At 44.6% G+C, this 25739-nt stretch overlaps 1 protein-coding gene across 4 annotated transcripts in view; it reads right to left on the bottom strand.

Annotated features, from left to right (window-relative positions):
* The window catches only part of ABCC10 (ATP binding cassette subfamily C member 10), a 109886-nt gene that overhangs the window by 73545 nt on the left and 10602 nt on the right, over positions 1-25739 (bottom strand). For 3 of the 4 annotated variants that reach the window (XR_004538743.1, XM_033936883.1, XM_033936884.1), the window contains 4 exons: positions 15697-15853; positions 14761-14912; positions 11342-11421; positions 2452-2623 (listed from right to left, as the gene is read on the bottom strand). Coding sequence is in view for 3 of the 4 variants with exons in the window: in XM_033936883.1 (XP_033792774.1) it covers positions 2452-2623; positions 11342-11421; positions 14761-14912; positions 15697-15853 (561 nt within the window). In the remaining variant the exon portion in view is untranslated. The remainder of the gene's footprint in view (positions 1-2451; positions 2624-11341; positions 11422-14760; positions 14913-15696; positions 15854-25739) is intronic. The other variant, XM_033936885.1, reaches the window with a different exon arrangement.

Raw genomic sequence — 25739 nt, 5'->3', positions numbered from 1 at the left:
ATGCAGTGTCCTGTTGATAGCAAAACTGTCAACTTATCTGAATATTTGAAACAAAGTATAAGAACAGTTGATGTCTAGGCTGCAAACAACTTGAAACTTAACAGGGCAAAAACAAAATTAGTTTGGTTTGGGGGGTTTTCACTGGTGATATTCTCAAGATTGAGAATTTTTCAAGAATTCTTGGTGTGTTTATGGATTCCAACCTGGAGTTTAATCATCACCTAATGGTCTGAAATTTGGCAGCTAAGATTTAATACTAAGAATTCCAAGTCATATATTTGGACTGCAAATACCCGAGGTTTTAGGATGAAGAACTTTTGTGCACGAAAGAGGAGCAGGACTTGTAGTAAACAGGCAGATAGACAAACAGACAGATAGACAAGGGCAACATTGTATATCTGGATTTTGAGAAAGCGTTCGACAAGGTTTCACATGAACGACTACTTCAGAAAATTGCGAGCCACGGAATCAAGGATGAAATACTTACATGGATTAAAAACTGGCTGGAGCATAGGAAACAGAGAGTGGAGATAAATGGACAATACTTGGACTGGAGGAGCGTCACCAGTGGGGTGCCGCAGGGCTCTGTGCTTAGACCCGTGCTCTTCAACATCTTTATAAATGATCTGGACATTGGTATGACGAGTGAGGTGATTAAATTTGTGGAGTAGTGAAGACACAGGGGGATTGCGAAGATCTGCAACGTGACATAATCAAGCTCGAGAAATGGGCATAGACATGGCAAATGAAGTTCAACGTGGATAAGTGTAAAGTGATGTATGTCGGTAACAAAAATCTCATGCACGAATACAGAATGTCCGGGAGAGTACTTGGAGAGACCTCCCAGGAAAGAGATTTGGGAGTTCTGATCGACAAGTCGATGAAGCTGTCCACACAATGCGCCGCCGTGGCGAAAAGGGCAAACAAAAAGCTAGAAATGATTAAGAAGGGGATCACGAACAGATCGGAGGTTATCATGCTGCTGTACCGAGCCATGGTGCACCCTCACCTAGAGTACTGCGTCCAGTACTGGTCGCCATACATGAAGGAGGACACGGTACTCTCGAAAGGGTCCAGAGAAGAGCAACTAAAATGGTTAAGGGGCAGGAGGAGTTGCCGTACAGTGAGAGATTGGAGAAACTGGGCCTCTTCTCCCTTGAAAAGAGGAGACTGAGAGGGGACATGATTGAAACATTCAAAATACTGAAGTCAATAGACTTAGCAGATAAAGACAGATTGTTCACCCTCTCCAAGGTAGGGAGAACGAGAGGGCACTCTCTAAAGTTGAAAGAGGATATATTCCGTACAAACGTAAGGAAGTTCTTCTTCACCCAGAGTGGTAGAATACTGGAATGCTCTTCCAGAGTCTGTCTTAGGAGAAAACATCCTCCAGCGATTCAAGACAAAGTTGGACAAGTTCCTGCTAAACTGGAACGTACACAGGTGAGGCTGGACTCATTTAGAACACTGGTCTTTGACATGGGTACCGCCACGTGAGTGGACTGCTGGGCAAAATGGACCACTGGTCTGACACAGCAGCGGCAATTCTTATGTTCTTATGGTCAAACAGGTTGAAAAGTTGATGGTGAAAGCTAGGATGATGATTGGGTGCACAGGGAGAGGAATGGCCAGTGGGAAAAAGGAGGCATTAATGCCCCTGTATAAGACTGGCGAGACCTCATTTAGAATACTGTGTACAATTCTGGAGGCCACACCTTCAAAAAGATATAAACAGGATGAGTCAATCCAGAGAAAAGCTACTAAAATGATCAGTGGTCTTCGTCTTAAGGCGCATGAAGACAGACTTAAAGATCTAAATATGTATACTTTGGAGGAAAGGCGGGAGAGGGGAGATAAGATAGAGACGTTTAAATACCTACATGGCATAAATGCACATGAGGATAGTCTCTTTCAATTGAAAGGAAACTCTGGAATGAGAGGGCATAGGATGAACTTAAGAGGTGATAGGCTCAGGAATAATATAAGGAAATACTTTTTTTGTTTAAAGAAAGGGTGGTAGATGGGTGGAATAGTATCCCGGTAGAGTTGGTGGAGACAAAGACTGTATCAAAATATGTCTCAAAATACTCTTCCCCGTCCATCTGTTCATTCTTCTTCCCCCTCACACTTTCCTGTCCCCCACTATTCTCCTTATACTTTCCCCATTTCCTCTTTCCCTTGCAATATTATCCAGCCCGCTAATCCTATATTTTTCTGTCTTTACCCAAGGATGTGTTTCCTGGGGAGAAGCCCAAAAGACACATCCTCGGTGTGAGAGGACATTGAATCCCATGGTGGGCAGGTCCTGGCTACAGGATTGCCTCCTATTTCACCAGTGTGATGCTCTCCTTTAAGAAGGCCTCCCTCTTCTGAGGCAGAACAGAGCGTACAACATCCATGTAAGTCTCCTCTATGTATCTCTCTCTCAGCTCCTTCTGATCTGGAACTCACCTTCAGGTCATCAGCTAGAGCACAGACCTCTACCACTTCTTGATAGAATTTGGCATTGTATCCTTTTCCAAACAGGATGTTCTCCCTGATGGTGGCAAACTGGATCCACGGCTCTTGAGTCACAAGGCCAAATCCCTGCTCCAAGCCTAAGACATAGACAGAGCCATCTTTCCTGTACAAAGGGCAATGAAAAACAAGCAAAACATAAAAGTTACATAAGGAGAGAGGCGAATCTTGGGTAAGGACAAAAAAATATAGGATTAGCCTGCTGGTAATGCAATCAAAACAAATCTTTGTGGCCAGTAGGAGGTAACAGGTAGAGTATGGGCCTCTTCTCTCTTGCTGTCAGACAATATATGCCTTTTCACCCACTCCCATATTAACTTTCCCTTCCTTGAAAAATATAGCAGAAGGTCAGCAGGGCACACAGACACTAGGAATTTGTTTTTCTTGATGAACTGCTAAATCAGTGCATTCACTAGAGGCAAGTCTTGTCAGACAAATCTGATTGATTTCTTTGACTGGTAAACAGAGAATTGGTTAGATAGAGTGCACTAGATGTGGTGTATTTAGATTTTAGCAAAGCCATTGACAGGGTTCCACAAAGGCAACTAATAAATAAACCGAGTGCCCTTAGGATGGGCCCAAAGTGATAGACTGGGTCACGAATTGGTTGAGTGGAAGGTGACAGAGGGTAGCGGTCAATGGAGATGGCTCTGAGGAAAGATGTGCCTCAAGGTTCTGTTCTTGGGCCAGTTCTTTTTAACATTTTTGAAAGTTATATTGCTGAAGGGCTGTCAGGTTAAGATTTGCCTCTTTGTGGATGATACCAAAATCTACAATAGAGTAGGCACCCCTGATGGTGTAAATCACAGTTCTTCAACCGCCGGTCCGCGGACCGGTGCCGGTCCGCAAAAAAATCTTGCCGGTCCGCGAAGGACTCGGGTCCCCGCCGCAACGAAAAGTGCCGACGTCAGCTGACTTGCAACTTCCTGTTGCCGTCGCTGTGCCGGGACTTCTGCCTTCGCCGGGACTCCTGCAGCGTATGCTTCCTGCCTTGTCTTCGCACCTCCCGACCAGCAGCGGCAGCTCTGTATGCTTTTAACTTCGGCACAGAGCTGCCTCTAAGCAGTAGTTTAGCGCGGTTTCATGAGGCAGCCTCGGGGCCTTTGCTAGGCCGGCCCGCTTCGATGATGCGATGTGGGCCGGCCTAGCAGAGGCCTCGAGGCTGCCTCATGAAACCGCGCTAAACTACTGCTTAGGGGCAGCTCTGTGCCGAAGTTAAAAGCATACAGAGCTGCCGCTTGCCTAAAGACTCTTGGGCTGCTGAAGGAGGGCAAAGAGCAGCTGTCCTGGAGGTTTCCCTTCCTCTCACCTTTGGAGGTCCCTTTTTTTTTTTTCTTCAAACGGCAACGGGCCCCAGCATGACATCAAGTAAGTTCCACTGTTCCTTGCAAGCAGTTATGCTCGGCCAAAGCTTCCCCTCTGACATGAACCACCCTCAGGGGAAAGAAAGTGACCCGCAAAGGTGAGGGGAAGGGGGGCAGATGATGGAAGTTGGGGGGGGAAGAGAGAGAAGGGGCAGATGATGGAATGGAGGAGATGAGAGAGAGAAGGAGACAGATGATGGAAGTGAGAAGAAGGGAGAGAGAGCAGAAGGCAGATGGATGTCAGTTGAGAGGGGAGAGCAGATGTTGAATTGGAAGTGGGGAAAGAACACATACTGGATGGAAGGAGGAGCTAAATAAAGGGGGAAGAAAATAGTAAGATAATGGAGGGGTGACAAGCTGTGGGTAGACACAGTGAAAAGAGGGAAACAGGACTAAATAGTAAGAAAGAATTTAATTTAGATGGAGGCAGAAAATAGAGAAGGAAGACCAGAGAAGAAAAGGGAAGAGAGAGCAGAGAACGATATCAGATCTGAGTGGAGGAAATGAGAAGAGAGAGATGCTAAAAACCACAGGGGGAAGGGAAGGACAGAGATGCCAGACCATGAGGGAAACAGAAGAAAGATGATGTATGCCAGACCAAATTGGGGGGGGGGGAAGAGAAATGGCAGGGAAAGACAGACAGTGAATGGAAGGGGCAGATGCTGGACTGAAGAGACAGAGAAGGTTATCATGACGCTGTACGCCCTCACCTGGAGTACTGCGTCCAGCACTGGTCACCGTACATGAAGGAGGACACGGTACTACTACTCGAAAGGGTCCAGAGAAGAGCGACTAAGATGGTTAAGGTGTTGGAGGAGCTGCCATACAGCGAAAGATTAGAGAAATTTGGCTTATTCAGTTTTCTTGATAGTAGAGGGGATATATGTGAAGGGGAGGGGAGACAGGGGGTTTGTTGATCCTTGCTCTGTATTATTTGTATTTATAAAATGACAATTGTATAGAATATTGTTTCTTTTTATACTTTAATAAAATATGTACAATATAAAATCATAACTATTTGAGGCTTGTGCGGATGGGATCAGATGGTTTGTGGGACCGGGCTCGCGGGGACGGGGCGGTGATGGTTTTAAAAAAAAAATTTCAGTCTTAGTAGTTTGCCGGTCCACAAAATAATTATTTTATTTCCGCCGGTCCACAGGTGTAAAAAGGTTGAAGAACACTGGTGTAAATAACGAGGAAGAACCTAGTGAAGCTTGAAGGATGGTCTGAAATTTGGCAGCTAAAACTTAATGCTAATAAATGCAAAGTCATGCATTTGAACTGCAAATACTCAAAGGAACAATATAGTTTAGGGGGTGAAGAACTTATGTGCACAACAGAAGAGCGGGTCGGGTGTGATTGTATGTGATGATCTTGAGGTGACTAATAACCCTTCAAATATGATGTATAAATGAGGTGTTCTCTTCTTAAATAGCAATCATATCTTGTTATTCTTTTGTGTTTCTGAATTATTGATTATATACTATAAGGGCAAGGTGACCTCAAGTGCTCACAGCTGTCTGTTGTTGGAACTAGTCCTGTCAGAACAGCCTCTTAAGGTGGCCAAATAGGTTGAAAAGGTGATGGCGAAAGCTAGGATGATGTATGGGTGCATATGAAGAGGTATGACTAGTAGGAAAAAAAAGGTATTGATGCTCCTGTATAAGATTCTGGTCAGATCTCATTTAGAACATTGTGTATTTTGGAGACCACTCCATCAAAAAGATATAAACAGGATGAAGTCAGTCCAGAGGAAGGCTACTGAAATGGTTGGTCTTAATCATCTGTATACTTTGGAGGAAAGGCGGGAGAGAGGAGATATGATAGAGGTTTAAATACCACGAGGTGAGTTTTATCTGAAAGAAAGCACCGGAATGAGAGGGCACAAGATGAAGTTAAGAGGTGATAGGCTTAGAAGTACGGTAAACTAAGTTAATACTTTTTTTTTTACAGAAAGAGTGGTAGATGCATGGAATAATATCCTGGTAGAAGTGTTGGAGATAAAGACCATGTTTGATTTCAAGAAAGCATGGGACAAGCATGTGGGATCTCTTAAGGAGAAGAGTGGATGCTGTGGATGGGCCATTTGGCCTTTATCTGTCATCATGTTTCTATGAAAATTTGGAAAGCCAAATCATCAAGGCTTCTACCTTACTTGACCCAAAGCCTTTTTAAATTATCAAATCTATTAATCTCTCTCCTGTGTACAAAATCTCTACAGGTATTCAGAACAGCACTGGAAATGTGGTGGTTCTGGTACCTGAAACCATACACAATCTGGATTATCAGTCTCATTATATAGACACTACAAAACAGAATCCAAAAGTTTTGTTGACAAAAAAAAAATTTTTTTGATTAGTTTTGGCGTAATTATTTAGTCTGATAATCCAGATTGATGTGTATGGCTTCAGGTTACATTACTCTAGGGCTGAAATTTGAACACAATTTTCTCTCTAGTACCTGGCCACATCTCCTGACCTACGACTCTATGGATAACTAACCTCTCTCAGGCATGACCTCATGTATCATCTCATCTCCCCTTTTTGTATCACACCACATACGAGTGTGTAAAGTTTAGACGCCTCTGGTCTTAAGATATGCTTCTATGAATCCCTAAGTGAACAAAAGCCATCAACCTCTACATGATACAAAATTAAACACAACTGGTTAATAGTCAAGCCCATGGTAGTCAAGTGGTTTTTCTTTTATTAAACACCAGTTATCAAAGACTTTTTATACCCATATTATTCAGTGCTGGGCTGTACCTAGATACCAGTGCTGAATATTTAGATGTAATGTAGCCACCAGCACTTATCTGGGTACCAGCAATATTGAGAATAGTACCCAGATAAAGTTAGGACAGCTGTCTTTTTTTAAATGTTTACAATTCCAAAATATAAAAGCCATCACAAGCTAAAATCAGTATTTCATTAAGGCAGTACATATTAATATCAAAACAACCAGAACAGGCTTCAAGCTGGTAGAGCTGCTTCCTTTGCACCTAGAGGCTGTGATCCCAGTGCTGCTCCTTGTGACCCTAAGCAAGTCACTCCAGTGTCCATCACTTTAAATATCCCATTCCATTCCCTTCAACAGAAATAACAGTACGACTGATCCACACTCTTCCTTTCTCCCCCTCAATCCTCCTTCCTAACAGTGCTAACCCAGTGTTCTTGTGGTGAAATAAAAAGCTTTACAGTATCCTTATACATCAATATCAAATTGGGCGACTGTCCCCTTTCTGTAGAACATCTTCCATTTTCCATAGATTTCCCAAATTTTGTAAAATGCTGTCAGCTTAGCCCAGCACAGAGTCAATTTGTATAAAGTAAATGTAGTCAATTTTCCCAATCAATCGCTTTCTGGCTGTTTCCATGCTGCTGGTAAATTGTTCACATAATACATCACCACCTGGTTGTCCGTTCACACCAGGACCACGCAATCCTGAAGCAAATGCCGAAAGGCTACCAAGGCATTGAAGATTGCCCGAAGCTCCAGCAGGTTGATGTGGCAGCAACGGTCGGCGCTGGACCAAAGACCCTGAGTACGGAGGCCATCGAGGTGAGCCCCCCAGGCATATGCGGAGGAATCTGTTGTCAGGACCTTCTGCGGTGGGGGCGCGTGGAAGAGAAAACCACTGGAAAGATTGAAGAGAGTATCCACCAGCAGAGTGATCGCTTCAAGGAGGGAGTCATCGCAATGTGTTGAGAGGTGGGATCCTGGTCCTGTCTCCACTGGGACACCAGAGTCCATTGAGGAACTCGGAGGTGAAGTCTGGCAAAAGGAGTCACATGAACGGTGGAGGCCATGTGCCCCAGTAGAATCATCATATGCTTGGCCAAAACCGTCGACTGAAAGGAGACCCTCTGGCACAGGTGAACGAGGGCATCCAGGCGAGGCCGAGGCAGGAAAGAGCAGAGGTGAACCGTGTCCAGCAACACTCCTATGAACTGCAGGGAATGAGAAGGACACAACTGGGACTTGGAGAAGTTGACCTCAAAGCCCAGACGCTGAAGGAATGTAATAGTCCGTTGCGTCGCTGCAATAATCTCCGGCCTGGACGGTGCCTTGATGAGCCAGTCGTTGAGGTACGGGAACACCTGAAAGCCCTGCGACCGCAGGGCCGCCGCCACCACCACAAGGCACTTGGTGAAGACCCTCGGGGAGGATGCGAGTCCGAACGGTAGAACCCGATACTGCAGATGAAGGTCTCTCACCTGGAAATGAAGAAATCTGCGAGAGGCCGGATGAATCGATATGTTGAGTGTAGGCCTCTTTGAGATCCAGCGAGCATAGCCAGTCCCCTTCGTCCATCAGGGGATACAACGTGGGAAGAGAGAGCATACGGAACTTCTCCTTGACCGAATTAATTCAACACCTGGAGGTCCAGGATGGGGCGTAGGTCCCCAGTCTTCTTGGGAACTAGAAAGTACCGGGAGTAAAATCCAGTGCCCCGCTAGCACAAAGGAACCTCCTCCACCACACGGAGGTGGAGAAGGGCTTGAGCCTCCCGGAGAAGAAGGGGTAGTTGTGACCTGTTGGAAAGACACTCTCTTGGGGGCATGATAGAAACCTTCAAGATCATGAAGGGCATAGAAAAAGTGGACAGGGACAGATTTTTCAAACTATGGGGAACCTCAAGTACAAGGGGGCACTCAGTGAAATTGAGAGGGGAAAAGTTTAGAACAAATGCCAGGAAGTTCTTTTTCACCCAGAGGGTGGTGGATACATGGAACGCGCTACCGGAGGATGTAATAAGCAGAAGCACGCTACAGGGCTTCAAAGAAGGTCTGGACAGGTACCTGGAGGACAAAGGGATTGAGGGGTACAGATAAGAGTAGAGGTAAGGTTATAGGGATAGGATTAGAGGTAAATGGTAAAATTAGTCAGAGACCACTGTTCAGGCAGTGGGCCTGATGGGCCGCCGCGAGAGCGGACCGCTGGGCGAGATGGACCTCTGGTCTGCCTCAGAGGAGGCAACTTCTTATGTTCCAGAGGCGCCTTCCGGAAGTGAAGGGAATACCCTTCCTTGATGACGGAGAGGACCCAGTTGTCTGATGTAATCAGCTCCCAGCAGCGACAAAAATAACTGAGACGGCAGCCGATGGGTAGAGGAGAAGGCTCGAGCACGAAAGGAGGCGGCATGCTCGCACCGGGATAGTCAAAAGGATGGCACTGGCTTAGCCATCGCAGGCGGCTGAGGCTTCTGTGGGGCCCTCTGCTGTTGCGGGCGCCTGGGCAGCGGGCGGGAAAAGGCCAGCGTAGACTTCTGAGGATAGCGCCGGGGCAGCAACTTATATGACTTAGGAGGAGTGGGCTTCGCCTTGGGTCTGACCAAGGAGGTGAAGGAGCGCTCATGTTCCGAGAGGCATTTGGTGGCCGCCTCAATGGAGTCATCGAAGAGCTTGTTGCCCAAGTACGGGAGATTCGCCAGACGGTCCTGCAGATTAGGGTCCATGTCCACTATGCGGAGCCAGGCCAAACGGCGCATAGCTATCGCAAAAGCGGTGACCCATGAGGACCGTTCAAAGGCATCATAAGTCGCCTGAAGCATATAAAGGCGAATCTACGACAGCGTATCCTGAAGCCGGCGAAATTCGGAGCGGCGATGGGCAAATCATCCTGAAAAGACATAAAGGATTTGATGCAATGCTTGAGATAGGATATAAAACTGAAATTGTAATTCAGAACCCTGTTCGCCATCATCGAATTTTGGTATAGGCGCCTGCCAAACTTGTCCATAGTCATAGAAACATAGAAACAGACGGCAGATAAGGGCCACGGCCCATCAAGTCTGCCCACCCCAATAACCCTCCCCTGCCACGTAGACCTTGGAAGGGTTAGATTTCTTCAAGGAAGACTTCACAACCAAGGACTGGTGGGAGAGTTGAGCCTTTTCAAATCCCTTACACAGGACCGTCTGATAGCGGGATTCCATCTTGGATGGAATGGCAGGGATTGCGTACAGCGTCTCCAAATTCTGGAAGAAAGTCTGCTTTAAGACCTGATTCAAGGGGAGGTGTAGGGACTCCCTCGGTGGATGAGGGAGCTCCATTTCCTCCAAATATTCCCGGGTATACCTGGATTCAGAATGGAAGTCCAGTTGAAGTGCCTTACCCATGTCCACTACAAACCTGGAGAAGGAAGAAGTCTTGCCCGCAGAATGCCCCTCGAGAGGCGAAGCCAAGCGGGACTTCGGGGCAGCATAGAAGGAGGGAGAAGCTTCCCTCGAATACTGAGCTGGTACGTCAGTGTCCACAAGCACTGACGTTGAGGAAGCCCCGCTGAGAGATCGAGGGGGAGTCGACAAATGCTTGCATTTAGACTGCCTGGAAGGCGAGGAACCCGGGGTCCGAGGGACAGAGACCCGGGGGGTTAGCCCAGGGATGAAGAGACCCTCCGACGAGGCAGTGATGGGGCTCCGTGGATGATGTCACCCACATGTAGAGAATATGCTACCTGCTTGTCCTGGGATAAATGTTTTTATATGTCAGTGTATAATAAATTATCTCCAGAACATCTGTATCCACAGTTTTTTGTTTTCATCGCAAGAATGGAAAACCCCAGAGGTTGTGGGTTCAATCCCAGTGCCACTCCTTGTGACACTAAGGCAAGTCACTTAACCCTTAATACCATAGTTAAATTGTAAGCCCACTGGGATAGATAGGAAAGCTAATTAGAGTGCCTGTTTACTATTCAATTTACTGTAAACTGCTTTGTTATCTGCGGAGGAAATGTGGAAATAAAATAAAGATAACCATAGCCTTTTAGCTAGCTGTGGTAGGCAGGCTCTTCAAAACCATCGGCTGCAGGGTTCCCAGGACAAGTTTGGGAAACTTGGATTGTAGGAAATGTGTGAAAGCTGTTTCTTCCAACAGGGATGTTACAAATAATGGACTGAAAAGATGACCAAACTTTTGCACTGTTTATTTGAGTTTTGTAAATATTAAAAAAAAATTTTAATATAAATATATAATAATTAAAAACTTTGACTATGTATAGATTCTGTCAGCTTCTTTTCACTTAAGGATTCACTGAAACTTACAGTTTGATCAAGGATGCTTAAATGATTGCACACAGCTGTACCAATTAAGCCTCCACCCCTTGTTCAGAGCTCCAGCTTCACAGTACACTACACTCAACTTGCATGGGGCTCGTTTCCCAACCAATCTTGTCTTCCCTCTCTCCCTTTTCTTGTGGGGTCCCAAATTCTAAGCCAAATCTGCCATCTTCTCGCCAGTAAAACCCAAACTTCACTTCACCTCACCCCTTCCCTGAGGGTTCCAGAGCTTCACACCTCATAGAGTCCCAACTTCATGCCATGCAACATCTCCCTCCCCCAAGTCCTCACTTGGGGCCCCAGCATCAAACCACATTCCCCCTTGCCTGGGGCTCCAGTTTCATATCACACACCCTCATGCATGGTCTTAATTAGCATAAAGGATCTTCCTGGATATTACCGGTTAAGTTCTCCTGTGATAGCTGCAAGCAGGGAGCTTTTGCCACAGCCGACTTTCCCAACTACACCCACCAATGTTCCCTGAGAAGAGAAAAAAAAATAATGAAATGAGGATCTCCCCACTGGTTTTTCTGTAAGGTAATCCTGTATAATATTAATAATCATGTATGCACTATGCCAGACAAAGAAGTGAAAAGAAACAGACGACATCTTAATGCAGTGAGTCAATGGTGAAAAGTCCAGCGTGGATATTCTGGATTATTCTTTCTGACCTTGATCTGTGTGAACATTGTTGTATTGGGGTAACAGAAACCCTGCTTAGTGTATCTAGAGGAGAAAAAGATATACAACAAAAAAAAAGACAGGCTCCTTCAGATTGCAAAGAGTACACTATGGCGTCAACACATTCCTACTTTAACACATTTTGGATTTTAATTTTAGGCACCTGATGTGAAAATTTACAAGGCACTGTAGGCCTAACCTTCCTTTTATAGAATCACATCTAGTGGCACATAGGCGGGCTTAGGCATTCCCAGGTATGATTGAGGTAGGCGCTAGTAAAGGCTTGTGCTACCTGCTCAGCAGCAAACTATACACACATAGTCCAGCTCTGCTAGGGGAGCCAGCACAACCTATTGGCACCGCAAAGCCAGGACCATGCTGGATCACAGGGGAGGGCCAGAGGTTCCAGGGAAATCAGGAAGGGAAGTTAGGAAAGGTGGAAGACAAGAACAAAAGAAAATCAGCATGTGCGGGAACTAGTCAGGTCCAAAAAGAGCACTGTTGCCTCTGTACTTCTAGTGCTGCTCGCTCACCCCCCTGCAGCAGTTGCTGTTGGTACAGAACACAGATACAATGCGGACATACAAAAAGCACTTCTCTCTCTCAGGTGCTGCTGCTCTCATCACCTCCTTAAGAGTACGTGCAGAGGGCCAAAGGAGTCAGAAGAGATTCCTGCCTGCCCTCCCCTGCACCGGCAGCATGGGAGTATGAATAGCTGCAAAGAGAATACAGTAACAGGGATAAGGAGAACTGAAGGATGTGCAAGAAAGAGGAGGAAAATGCAGAATATGTGTGTAGATCAGTGAAACAAACTCCTACTTTAACACATTTTAGATTTTAATTTTAGGCACCTGATGTGAAAATTTACAAGGCACTGTAGGCCTAACCATCCTTTTATAGAATCACATCTAGTTGCGATTAGGCGGACTTAGGCACTGCTAGGTATCGTTGAGATAGGTGCTAGTATAATAGGCCAGGGTTTACCTGGCCTAGTTTACCAACGCCTAACTTGCATACCTAGCAATGTCTAAGTTTGTCACACCTATTCTCCGTCCCTAACCAAACCTACTTTTCAGGTAGCCATCGGTAAGCGTCGGAGGGTGCCTGGACTTAGACATCGCACTGAAATCCACACACAGCCTTAACTGGTAATTTTAAAAAATTGTTTTTTTTAATCGTTTTATCATGGCGTGGTCAATTAACAAATAGCCAAAAAGCTCAGATATTGTGAAAACCAACGATAATTCAGGAACATCTTTTTGATGCTGAAGGCGTTGTGTGCGTCCAAACAAAAGGTATGTCCTGTTTTGGTTTTTTTTGTTCTGAGAAGATACATATTTATTCAATTTCTAATTTGAAGTTTTGATTTTGGTTTCAGTTCGATCGGATACGTTACACCCTTAGACAGCTAAACAGTGAAACGCTGGCCATTATTGGTGTACCGATCAATGAAGATAAGTTGGAAAATTTTTTTCATCTATCTTATAGTTTCTCATTTAGTGTTCTTTAACACAGTGCAGTGTCTGGTTTACTCAAAGGAGGTTTTTTAGCCAAAGAGGTGAACGCCCCACCACCGCTATTCCACCATTGTGGAGGTGGGAGGGCCCGTGTCGGAGGCTTTTTCCTCCATTTGAAACTGATTTTTTGACCTGCACTGTGTTATAAATCCACCTTTTGACATTGTGCATCTTACCATTGTGGAAGCGTTCCTGAATTATAGTGGTCAATTAACAAGCCATTTAACAAATTAAAAAACAATCGAGTCGTGTGCAAAATTTAGTTGGGCGTCGCTACGCGTCTGCAATTAAGGTGCTTAGTGGTGCCTAACTTAAGCCCTATTTATACAATCAGGCTCTTTGTACATATTAAACACACAATAAAACAAAACATCACAATATACAACCCTAAGTGGTTCCTACCATTTGGATCCCCAAATAGGGATCCACGTTAGAGAAGGGGACAAATTTATCCTGATGAGTGCGTGTATTGTGGATGAATCTGGATTAGAGAATGACGCAGGAACAAATTTTTCCCCGCAAGTTTTGTCCCTGTTCCATTCCTGTAAGCGCTGCTTTAACCGCACAAGCCTCAAACACTTATGATTTTAAAGTGTTTGAGGCTTGTGCAGATGAGGACGGAGTTTGCAGGAATGGGGCAGGGACGGGAAAATGAGTTCCCGTGGGGATGGGGATAAATTTGTCCCCTTCTCTAATGTGGATCCCTATTTGGGGATCCAAATGGTTGGAACCACTTAGGGTTGTATATTGTGATGTTTTGTTTTATTGTGTGTTTAATATGTACAAAGAGCCTGATTGTATAAATAGGGCTTAAGTTAGGTACCACTAATCGCAGACGCCTAGCGACGCCCAACTAAATTTTGCACACGACTTGATTGTTTTTTAATTTGTTAAATGGCTTGTTCCTGCGTCATTCTCAAATACAGATTCATCCACAATACACGCACTCATCTAAGCCATCCAAGTGAAAAATTAGACTTGAGGAAACAGCAAAAATGTTACTTTCTTTCTAAAGGCTGTGCGTTTAGCTCAGATCTAATATCAAACAGAACACTTCACAAAAGCAGTACAGCACCAAAAAAGACCTAGCTTAGTTTCAGACTGTATGCCAACATTCAGCTCTCAATACAAAAGCAGCCCTCTGGACCAAATTTGGTTAGTGACAAGGCTCTCTCTAATTATGTCATTTGCGATTTATAGGTAATGGAGGGAAATGCTGCAGAGACACAGACAGGGGAGAGACAGCAAGCTTAGTCACTCACGTCCCCAGGCTGACAATTTCAGTTTCAGCACCAAAACCGACCCAAAATCCAAGTTTGGGTTTTGACTAAAAATGCAAGTGCATTTTTGGCTGAAGCCACAGCAACTCTTCCTCCTCAGCCAGACCTGCTTGTGTGTGTGTGGGGGGGGGGGGGGGGAAGCAAACCCAGGAAACATAGAAACATGATGACAGATAAAGGTGAAATGGCCCATCCAGTGTGCCCATCTGCAACATCCACTTTCTCCTCTCCGTAAGAGATTCCATGTGCCTTGCTAAAATTCAGAGACAGCTTTTGTCTCCACCACCTCTATAGTTTTCTTCTGAATCTTTCCCACCCTTGACTCCTGGGCAATTTCTTACCTTCTTCACTGTCAGATGATGGATGCAGGTCTCTAAAGCTCCTTTCTGCTCTGGCTCCTCTTCAGACTCAAAATGGCTGGCACTGAGTGGAGGTGACCAGGAGAATGTTGACTGGTGCAGTTCCAGCACCACGTCTGGATCAGAGGAAGCATCTGAGAGCAAAGTTAAAAGCAGGAACAAGACCCCAAGAGATCTTCATTATGTAAGTATTGACTTCTAACTAACCAATTCCAGTACAAATATATCAGCTAAATCTGCATATCCTTAAAGGGTCAGTATGTGCACAGACAGCTCTATGCTCAAACTGAGGGAGCATCACAACTCAATACAGGTTAACATGATGTCTTTTTATAAGTAGAAATACGTACAAAATCATCTCTGCTTCCTCTGGGAAAAGAGGTAAAGGGCAACAGTTATTTAATCCCAGTATATCTTTACTGGAACCTTGAACACAATGCCCTCCATCTGAATGGGGCTGGTTTTCACCCACCTTATGTAAATAAAGTTTAATTCTGACTATGCTTACATTCTTAGCACTACAAGGATATAAAAACCCTCTATAGTGCCAGAAAAAAACCTTTCTCATCCCAGTTCCAGGGAGCGTGTCGTGCAGTGGTAGAACTACAGCCTCAGTACCCTGAGGTAGTGGGTCCAAACCTACACTGCTCCTTGTGACCCTGGGCAAGTCACATAATTCCCCATTGCCCCAGGTACATTAGATAGATTGTGAGCTTGCCAGGACAGACAAGGAAAAGTACTTGAATAGCTGAATACGTTCATGCAAACCATTCTGAACTCCTCTGGGAGAATGGTATAGAAAATGTAATAAATAAATAAATAAAATATCCCCTGCCTATAACTTTTCTGAAAAAAAAAAACATTTGTATGTTGAATTCTGACCAGCCTTCCCATTTGGCCCTATGATCATCTACAAACCAGAGCTGTAATAGCTATCCAGATCTTGGTCTGGGAGCTCAAAGAAGCGTTGGATCCGATCCAGAGACACTTTGGCTTCCAGTGTTCCATTTAGTACCCATGGAAAGTTATTGAGGGGAAGAATCAGCATGCCAACCAATGCTAAGGCTGTGAACACCTGGGGGGGAGAGGAAAAGAACCTGGATCAGCAGGGAGGGAATAGAGGGGGCAGCAGAAGGGCACAGAGGGAGATAGAGGTCAAGAAGAGACAGCCATGAAAACACGACTAAAGGAGGATTAATAAGGTGGAAGGATAGTATGGAGAGGGGGAACAACAACAGATGAGAGGAAAGAGGAAAAAGGTATATGAAAGGAAGAGGAAAGAGGAAGCGAGACAGAGGGATAAATGGGACAGAATATCCCATCAGTTAGCTGCCTGTAAGGGAAAGACTGGGAGTCTGTATTACTTGAAACACGACATTAGGTAAAAGACTGCCAGGCTGGATTCTGAAGATCACACCTAATTTCCAACTTTCCTATTTGCCTCTCCTGAATCCGAGGACTCTCCATGCTTTTCTGAATTTTGTTACTACTTTTGGCTCCACCACTTCCACCGGGAAGCTGTTCAGTTTTGACAGACTCCCAACATAGGAGGTACAATCCCAGTGTTCTCCCTAGGGCCTTTTAGCCGGGCAGTCCGCCCGGGTAATTTAGATGACTGCCCAGCTAAATTCTGCTGCTGCTCAACATTTAAAAAAAAACAAAAAAAAAACCAGCTTGGAGATTTCAGCCTTAGCCCGTAGCAAACTTATGCTCTGGGGCTCTAAAGTGTGTGTGCCGGCTTCCCTTCTCTTCCCTCCAAAACCGGAAGTTATGTCCGGGGGGGGGGGGGGGGGGAGAAGGGAAGCCGGCACGCACATGTTAGAGGTCCGAGGTATGCGTTTGCTAGGGGCTAAGTCGAGAGACAGGTAAGTGAAGCTTACAATTTACTCTTCTTGTGCCGGGTCCTGCCTACTTTCTGTTTCCGCGAAGGCAGGACCCGGCAGCATTTCTCCCAATAGGTCATCGCGATCTTGGGCCGATCAGCCTTCCTCTCCCCAACGGCAGAATTGACGTCGGGGAGAGGAATGCTGGTCGGCCCAAAGCAGGGAGAGCTTGGGGTGGCGGCAGCTTTGGGGCCTGTTATCCAATGGCCGCAGCAGTGGCAGTGGCTTGGGGGAGACTTCTGACCCGATTTTTTTTTTTTCCCCTACTCGTCCAGGATACTGTGTGACCTGTAACAAAAGCATACACTGCTGATATACTTGTACTGTTCTGAGCCCCATTTTCTTTAGATGCACTTAAAAATGGGGAATTTGGAAACTTGCTTGAAAGTGACCCAGTTCTAGTGCAGGAGACTGAAAGCAGATTTCTCAAAGTACTCTGCCATAGTTTGGTTTTTTTTTTAGTACTCAGAAACCTCAGGCAGTTTTCCTTTCTATCAGTGGTTAATACAAAGTAGACATTAAAACTGGAATATTGTACTAAATGCTAAGGTCATTGGTATAAAAATGGGCTTCTTAACGTTTTCTGCACACTAAGCTTTAGTAAAAGAGCCCCAAAATACTTTTTTTTTTTTTTAAATTATTTATTAATTTTTGAAATCCAATACATAGTACAACAGAGAGAGAGGCATAAGGGGGAAGGATACTGGATGGAATTGGGTTGGAGGGAAAGAAAGGGGGCAGATGCTGATGGAAGTGGGGGGAAGGGAGAGGAGAGATGAAATGCCAGACCATGGGGGTGGGGTGTGGGAGAGGGAAGGGAAGAAGAGCAGAGAGATGCCAGACCATTGCAGGAGGGAAGGGAAGAAGATGGATGCCAGAATAATAGGGGTGAAGGGAGAGATGGAAGGGGAATACAAGGAGAGAAGATGCTATAAAGAAGAGACAGAGAGAGGGTAGACAGTGGATGAAAGGAAGAGAGTGACAAGACTATGAGGAAAGCAGAAACCAGAGAAGACAATGTAGAAAAAAATTATATTTATTTTTTTTGCTTTAGGGGAGATGCATCGCTGTTTCTGTGGTGTTGCATTGTATGCAGAGTCCAGCTTCTTGGTGGTTCAATTTAACCTTTGTCAACGTTTTTCTATTTTATCCACCCTTTTACAAAACTGTAGAGCATTTTCTTAGCACCGGCCATGGTGGTAATTGCTCAGAATTCTATGAGAGTCTGAGCTGTTACCACCATGGCTAAAAACCACATTACAGTTTTATAAAAGGGAGAGGGGTTAGTTTGTGATTACATATTCCATACTAGGCGAAGGTGTTTTCTGTGTTCTGTGTGTTCGAAAGACATGGTTTTCAGTTAGGATTGACTGTGTAGGACTGATCTGTACTAGTCTGGCTTGTTTAGTTTTACAATGGGTGTATTGATGTACTGCTCACTGCAGTATGTAAGATGCTGCCTTTTCCTAGGTACACTCTTGTGTGATGTGTGGATTGTTACTAAAAATCATGTTTTTCATACAAATGGGGGGGTTGTCAAAAAATGAGTTCCTCGGGTGTCACATATGCTAGGTACACCACTGCCTTCATAGTTTATATATAATCCACAAGCCTGCTTTTAGGACCTACAGGGCATGTATCCCTCTGATTCATGACAATTTCACTTCTCATGTTATCTTATCCATTCTTTTTATTATACAACTGCCAGATAAGCATCATTCTTTGACGTGATTGGACCTTGAAAACTAACGGCAACAGTGTTCTCCCCAGAAAATTTTTCCAGCCATGAAAAACATTTGCTGCATTTAGTGTGCCACAAAAAACATTTGCTCCGTTTAGTGTGCCGTAGTCAAAAAAGTTTGAGAGACGCTGCTCTATACCATTTGAAAGAGGGCAAATATCTAATTATTCACTTCTAGAATTGGATATTTCTTAAAATTTAATAAAAAATTATGGAACAAGTGTCAAACCTTAAGAAAGGCAGTCATATTGAGCATTGGAAAATAACTAATAATAATTAACTAATACAAATAGTACACATTTAGGGCTCCTTTTACTAAGCTGCAATAGCAGTTTTATTGCGCGCTTAGCTCGCGCAGAATTGCCGCACGTGCTAGACGCAAACGCCAGCATTGAGCTGGTGTTAGCTCTAGCCGTGTAGCACAGCAATTCTGCATACGCTAAAAATGCTATTGCAGTGTAGTAAAAGGAGCCCTTAATTTTCCCCACCACCAAATTTCCCCATCCCGCCCCATCCGGCTACTTTTTCATGCCACTCGGCTGGAAAAAATTTCTGGGGAGAACACTGCAATCCTTTTCCAAAAGCTTTTAGTTGATTCCAAATTTCCTTTGGCTCTAGAAGTGTATTTAATGAAGCTGCTTCTAAGCAGGTCATAAACTCTTGCTGGGAAACCAATCTACATAAGCTCTCCAGATCAATTTGGACATACTGTAGCTGTTAAAGTTGCAAGATTTTGAGGGATTTACAGAAGGATATTCCTTTTGCTAGTTTGGAATGAACTTTTCGCCAGGACACAGTCTCACAGAGAACTGGTGGAAGATATTATATGCAAAGACTCCCAGTGACCCAAGTCCACTGTGTGGAAAACACCCATTGGGCTTGTCTCCAATGAAGACATGGCAAGGTTGTTATGTGCACTGAACCATCATCGAGGGAATTCTTTAACAGATACTAACATGTATGCACATAAATGTTTAGAATACTGGCCTGTACACACTTATGTGTGTGTACTAAGTGCTATTCTGAAAATACCCAAATTTGCAAGGAGTTGAACATGGGCAGGAACCAAACTCATGACTCACGACTCATGACCGACGCCAGCCATTCAGAATGCAAGGGTGGGCCTAAGCGGGAGCGAGTAACGCTTGCTCCTGACATCCGCACTCCTGACTCGAGTACGAGCAAGGGAGGGAGAGATTTAAAAAGGTAAGGGGTGGGGTGGGTGTATGATTTAAAAGGTATGTTTTTTTTTTGGGGGGGGGTTAAAAGGTGCAAGGAGTACAATTTAAAAGGTACAGGGGTGTTTAAAAGGGTACGGTGGTATGGGGGATGATTTAAGGTACTGGGAGTACATGAGGGGTATGGGGGGATGATTTAAGGTACTGGGGGGGGTACATGGGACCTGCCTGCCTGTCACTAGACCTGCCAGCCTGCCTGCCTTGTGCCCTGTCCCGGCCTACCACTAGACCACCAAAGGGGGGACAGGCTGCAGAGCCTGGCAAGGAGTGTGGGGTTGTGTGCAGAGTCTGGCACCGAGAATTTGGTTCAGAATGTTTTTTTCTTGTTTTCCTCCTCTAAATCTTATGGAACGAAAAATACGGTATATAGTTCTGCCACTGTGCTGGTGAATTTTTTTTTTTTTTAAACCACCACAAATCGCAATTTGTTTAATTGATGATGTTCCAGCCAGTGATTAGTAGGGCTTCCAGTCTTTTGGTATGTACGAGTATGGTGCTTAAATTTTTTATTATTCATGTTTTGATCTGGCATTGAGTTTGCCCTATATAATACAGTCCACATGGGCATATAATGCAATACACTACTCCAGTGGAAGTACAATCTGTGTGTTGGCGTAAATAAAATAATCGCTTGCTATGAAGAATTTTCATACTTCTGGTTTCTACTTTAAATTGACCAGTGAGTAGGAGCACTGAGCAAACTTTAAATTGAAGATATTTTATTGTAAATGGCAGAATAAAAATAAATAAAAAACACTTTAACTTAACATTAACTTTTATCACTTCAACGTCCCCTTACTCTGTACTAGTCTGTGCCCATCAGTATCTCACTCCCCTCATCTTTCATTAGCTCATAGTTGCTCAGTGTATGAAGACTAGAATTGGGCATTTTAGGCAATCCTTCTCTCTTACTCTCCCCTCTCCCCACCCATCCAATTATTTTTCAACCCCTTAGCTGCCTTTCCTGCTGAAAGTTTTGATAATGAAGCTCTACCATCATGATCATCTCAAACCACCCTACCTCAACAATACTGATAAAAAAAACCACACATAAATTCTCATTTATAAATGTTATATAGACTGCTTCTGTTCATGGGCTCTTATCTAATTGCAAATCACCTTGAACCTTTATAGGCACAGAATGATCTACAAATCTCTGATTAGATTAGACATAATACATGTAAATATTAACTGCTTTAAATAGTATATGCACATTTAATGAAGGCAATTTCCAAAAAGCACAGTTACTTACCGTAACAGGTGTTATCAAGGGACAGCAGGCAGCTATTCTCACATATGGGCAATGTCATCAGCGGAGCCCAGATGCGGAAGCTCGCAGACTTGCTTGAAGAAACTAGAAGTTTCGAGTCGACCGCACCGCGCATGCGCGAGTGCCTTCCCGCCCAGCGTAGGGCACGTCTCCTCAGTTCAGATAGCTAGCAGAGAAGCCAACCAGGGGAGGTGAGTGGGTTGTGAGAATAGCTGCCTGCTGTCCCTGGATAACACCTGTTACGGTAAGTAACTGTGCTTTATCCCAGAACAAGCAGGCAGCCTATTCTCACATATGGGTGACCTCCAAGTTAACCAGAATGGGATGGTGGGAGTGTTGGCAATTCAGGAGAATAAATTTTGTAATACTGTCTGGCCAAACTGGCCATCCCATCTGGAGAAAACATCCAGACAATAGTGAGAAGTGAAAGTATGAACCGAAGACCAAGTAGCAGCCTTGCAAATTTCCTCAATAGGTGTAGATCTGAGGAAAGCTACTGAAGCTGACATTGCTCTGACTTTACGGGCTGTGACTCTACTGTGTAGGGGTAATCCAGCCTGGGCATAACAGAATGAGATACAAGCATCCATCCAGTTGGAGATGGTACGCTTAGAGATTGGATGTCCCAACTTGTTTGGATCGAAGGAGACAAAAAGTTGAGGAGCAGTTGTGTGTGATTTGGTGCGTTCCAAATAAAAGGCCAAAGCACATTTACAGTCCAGAGTATGAAGAGCTGATTCTCCAGGATGAGAATGAGGCTTTGGAAAAAATACTGGAAGAACAATGGATTGGTTGAGATGAAATTCCGATACTACCTTAGGGAGGAATTTAGGATGAGTACAGAGGACCACCTTGTCATGATGGAAGACAGTGAAAGGTGGATCAGCAACTAAAGCTTGCAGCTCACTGACTCTTCGAGCAGAAGTGAGGGCAATGAGAAACACCACTTTCCAAGTGAGATATTTCAGATGAGCCGTATCTATTGATTCAAATGGAGGCTTCATCAATTGAGCAAGAACATTGAGGTCCCAAACCATAGGAGGCGGTTTGAGAGGTGGTTTGACATTGAAAGGTCCTTTCATGAATCTGGAAACCACCAGATGAGCAAAGTGTGGTTTCCCTTCAATAGGCTGATGGAAAGCTGCAATTGCACTGAGATGGACTCGGATGGATGTAGACTTGAGGCCAGAAGTGGATAAGTGCAAAAGATAATTCAAAACAGAAGATGAGGAATGTTGAGGTTCCTTATCGTGAGAAAAACACCACGTAGAAAATCTAGTCCATTTTTGGTGATAGTATTGTCTAGTGCAGGGGTAGAGAACTCCGGTCCTCGAGAGCCGTATTCCAGTCGGGTTTTTAGGATTTCCCCAATGAATTTGCAATGAAAGCAGTGCATGCACATAGATCTCATGCATATTCATTGGGGACAGCCTGAAAACCCGATTGGAATATGGCTCTCGAGGACCGGGGTTCCCTACCCCTGGTCTAGTGGTAGGTTTCCTAGAAGCCTCTAAAACGTCTCTTACAGATTGAGAAAACTGAAGAGGAGTCATGTTGAGAGGTACCAAGCTGTCAGGTGTAGTGACTGCAGGTTGGGATGAAGGAGAGAGCCTCGACTCTGTGTAAGCAGAGAAGGAAAAACTGGTAGAAGGTATGGCTCCCTGCTGCTGAGTTGAAGTAGAAGGGAGTACCAAGGTTGTCTAGGCCACTGAGGAGCAATCAGAATCATGGTGGCATGATCGTTCTTCAACTTGCCAGAGTCTTGAGTATGAGAGGGATGGAGGGAATGCATAGAGGAAGAGATTCGTCCATTCCAGAAGAAAAGCGTCTGCCTCGAGGCGATGAGGAGAGTATATCCTGGAGCAGAACTGAGGCAGTTTGTAGTTGTGGGGAACTGCAAAGAGGTCTATCTGAGGCATTCCCCATTGGGAAAAAATGTGATGAAGAGGTGAGGAATGGAGTGTCCATTCATGAGGTTGCAGAAGACGACTCAAGTTGTTCGCCAAGCAATTCTTCGCCCCTTGTATGTAGAAAGCTTTGAGGAAGGTGTTGTGGTGCCAAACCTTCAGAGCTTCTTGACAAAGGGAGGCAGATCCCGTCCCTCCCTGTTTGTTGACATAATACATGGTGACTTGGTTGTCCATCTGAATGAGGACTACCTGGTCGTGAAGAAGATGTTGAAAAGCGTTGAGGATCGCTCTGAGTTCCAACAGATTGATATGACACTGACGATCCGTACTTGTCCAGTGTCACCAGCGGGGTCAGGGCAATTGGTCCCGAGCCGCTGGGACACAGAAGTATTGGCTCTTGTGTGCTGCGGCTAGCTACACAAGAGTAAGCAAGTCAGGATTCAAAAAGGAAAAAACACACTGCAAACCGGTAAGTAAGAATACAAAACCTGGACCGGATTTAATAGTGCAATATCCAAAAACAAAAAGGGTTGCTTCATACATCAGCTTGACATCAGTCTTCCAAAATAAAGTAATCAAAAAAAAACTAAACTTTGTCAGGCAATATCCGCCAATAGGTAAGTCTTTGTAATGTTCAAAAGAGGTAAACTTAACAGTTCTATTGCAGTCCAATATTTCTCCAAAAGAAAGAGGTTTCAAAACTCAAAACCAGAAACCTTAAACCTCAACAAAAAGGATTCTTTTCTGTAACAAGCGTTCCCAAACAATAAGGTTTCTCTGCACCTCCAATAATATAGTCCCAGCATAAGTCCTTATTCTTCACCAAAAAGACTTGTGCTTGAACCAGTGCACCAGCCTCCAGCCGCAGTAGTGCTGGATAAGGTGGTGTGCTCCACGTGATGGAATATTGCCAAGATATGGCCCTCTTTGCCTCCACATTTGACGTGGGGCTAACCCCCACCACCTTCAAACAAAACACAGTCTGCCTTGCTCAAAAATAGGCCTTCAAAAACAAAACCTGTTCACTTGTAATCCACAGTCATACAGCACTTGAACACTTGCCTTTGGTTAGCAGACTTCCATGGGCTGTGTGCTGGCAGTTAACTCAGGGTAAGACTCCGGCTCCAAATCCAGTTCCATGGGTTGGAACTCTTCCAAAGGCCTTTCAGGTGACTCTGCTCCAGCCTCTACTAGTTCCATCTGCTCAGGAACCGAACAGCTTTGCAGAGCTCTCAGCCCTGAGCTCTGCGACTGCCTCTCTTCATTCCCAGTTGCCTTCTCCTCTTTTAGCCAGGCAGACCTGAGGTTTAGAAGTTGGGGACCACACCCCAAACGCTCAGGTGTGCCGGATATCCTGACCTTCCTCCCCTGACTAAGTGGGGGAAGGGAAACCTGCATTCTGGCACCAGCACTCCCTCTGCTGGACCCAGGAGCAAATGCAGGCAAAAGGTTACCTTGGGGTTTAAACAAAGTAACTTGGGCACTATCTGCTCTAGTAGTGGGCTTTACATTAGGAACAGCCCTAGCAGGCATACCTTGCATATCACACCAGTGGCCATGTGTACGGAGACCATCAAGGTGAGCGCCCAAGCATAGGTCGAAGAATCTGTCATGAGGACCTTTTGATGGGGGGGGGGGGGGCGTTTGAAACAGCAAGCCTCTGGAGAGATTGGAAGAGAGCATCCACCAATGGAGACTTCTTTAATGAAGGAGTGACTTATGTGTTGAGAAAGTGGGTCGCAAACCTGCGTCCATTGAGATGCCAAGGTCCACTGAGGAATTCTGAGGTGAAGTCTGGCAAAAGGAGTCACGTGTACTATGGAGGCCATGTGACCTAGGAGTACCATCATGTGTCTCGCTGAGATGGAAGAGCGAGAAGACACCGTATGACAGAGTTGAAGAAGAGCTTCCAAATACTGTTGTGGAAGGAATGCTCTGAGTTGGACATTATCCAGAACAGCTCCGATGAATTGTAGATTCTGTGAGGGCTGAAGTTGGGATTTAGGAAAGTTGATTTCGAATCCCAAACTTTGTAGGAACCAAGTAGTCCGTTGGGTCGCTACAATACCCCCCCTGAGATGTTAAATCTTTGATGAGCCAGTCGTCGAGGCAGGGAAATACCTGAAGACCATGGTTTCTTAGAGCTGCTGCTACCATTACCAATGACAAAATAGTGCACTGAAATTTAATTTATAAAAGTATAAGACTTAAACTAGCCACCAAATAATACATTTAAATAGAAAGTGTTGAGAAAACTACACTCGAGTTCCTCAGTTTGCCACACAGTTTTTGACGCATGGTAGCTGTCCTCATAGGAACCAGTTAATGTGTAATTTTGTTTTTTTTCTTTTTTTTGTATATAAATAAACAACTTATAAAGTGCTTGTACTTAGTTTTTCATGATATAATTGCAATAGTAGCAAAAGTAGCAATTACTTATCTTTTTTATGTATTACATAGCAACTGGGTCTGGCTCAATCCCCACCGACGCGTTTCATTATTTCATCAGGGTCGGGGAAGGAGTACGCAGAGCAGTTGAATATCTTAGCAGAACGCTAAATCCATAGGTATTGAGCCGGCTCAATACCTATGGATTTAGCGTTCTGCTAAGATATTCAACTGCTCTGCGTACTCCTTCCCCGACCCTGATGAAATAATGAAACGCGTCGGTGGGGATTGAGCCAGACCCAGTTGCTATGTAATACATAAAAAAGATAAGTAATTGCTACTTTTGCTACTATTGCAATTATATCATGAAAAACTAAGTACAAGCACTTTATAAGTTGTTTATTTATATACAAAAAAAAGAAAAAAAAACAAAATTACACATTAACTGGTTCCTATGAGGACAGCTACCATACGTCAAAAACTGTGTGGCAAACTGAGGAACTCGAGTGTAGTTTTCTCAACACTTTCTAT

This window comes from Geotrypetes seraphini, chromosome 3 (genome assembly GCF_902459505.1).
Source record: "Geotrypetes seraphini chromosome 3, aGeoSer1.1, whole genome shotgun sequence".
In the NCBI taxonomy this organism is placed as follows: Eukaryota; Metazoa; Chordata; class Amphibia; order Gymnophiona; family Dermophiidae; genus Geotrypetes; species Geotrypetes seraphini.
Note: the sequence above shows the minus strand (reverse complement) of the source record. Positions and strands in the feature narration are given on the sequence as shown.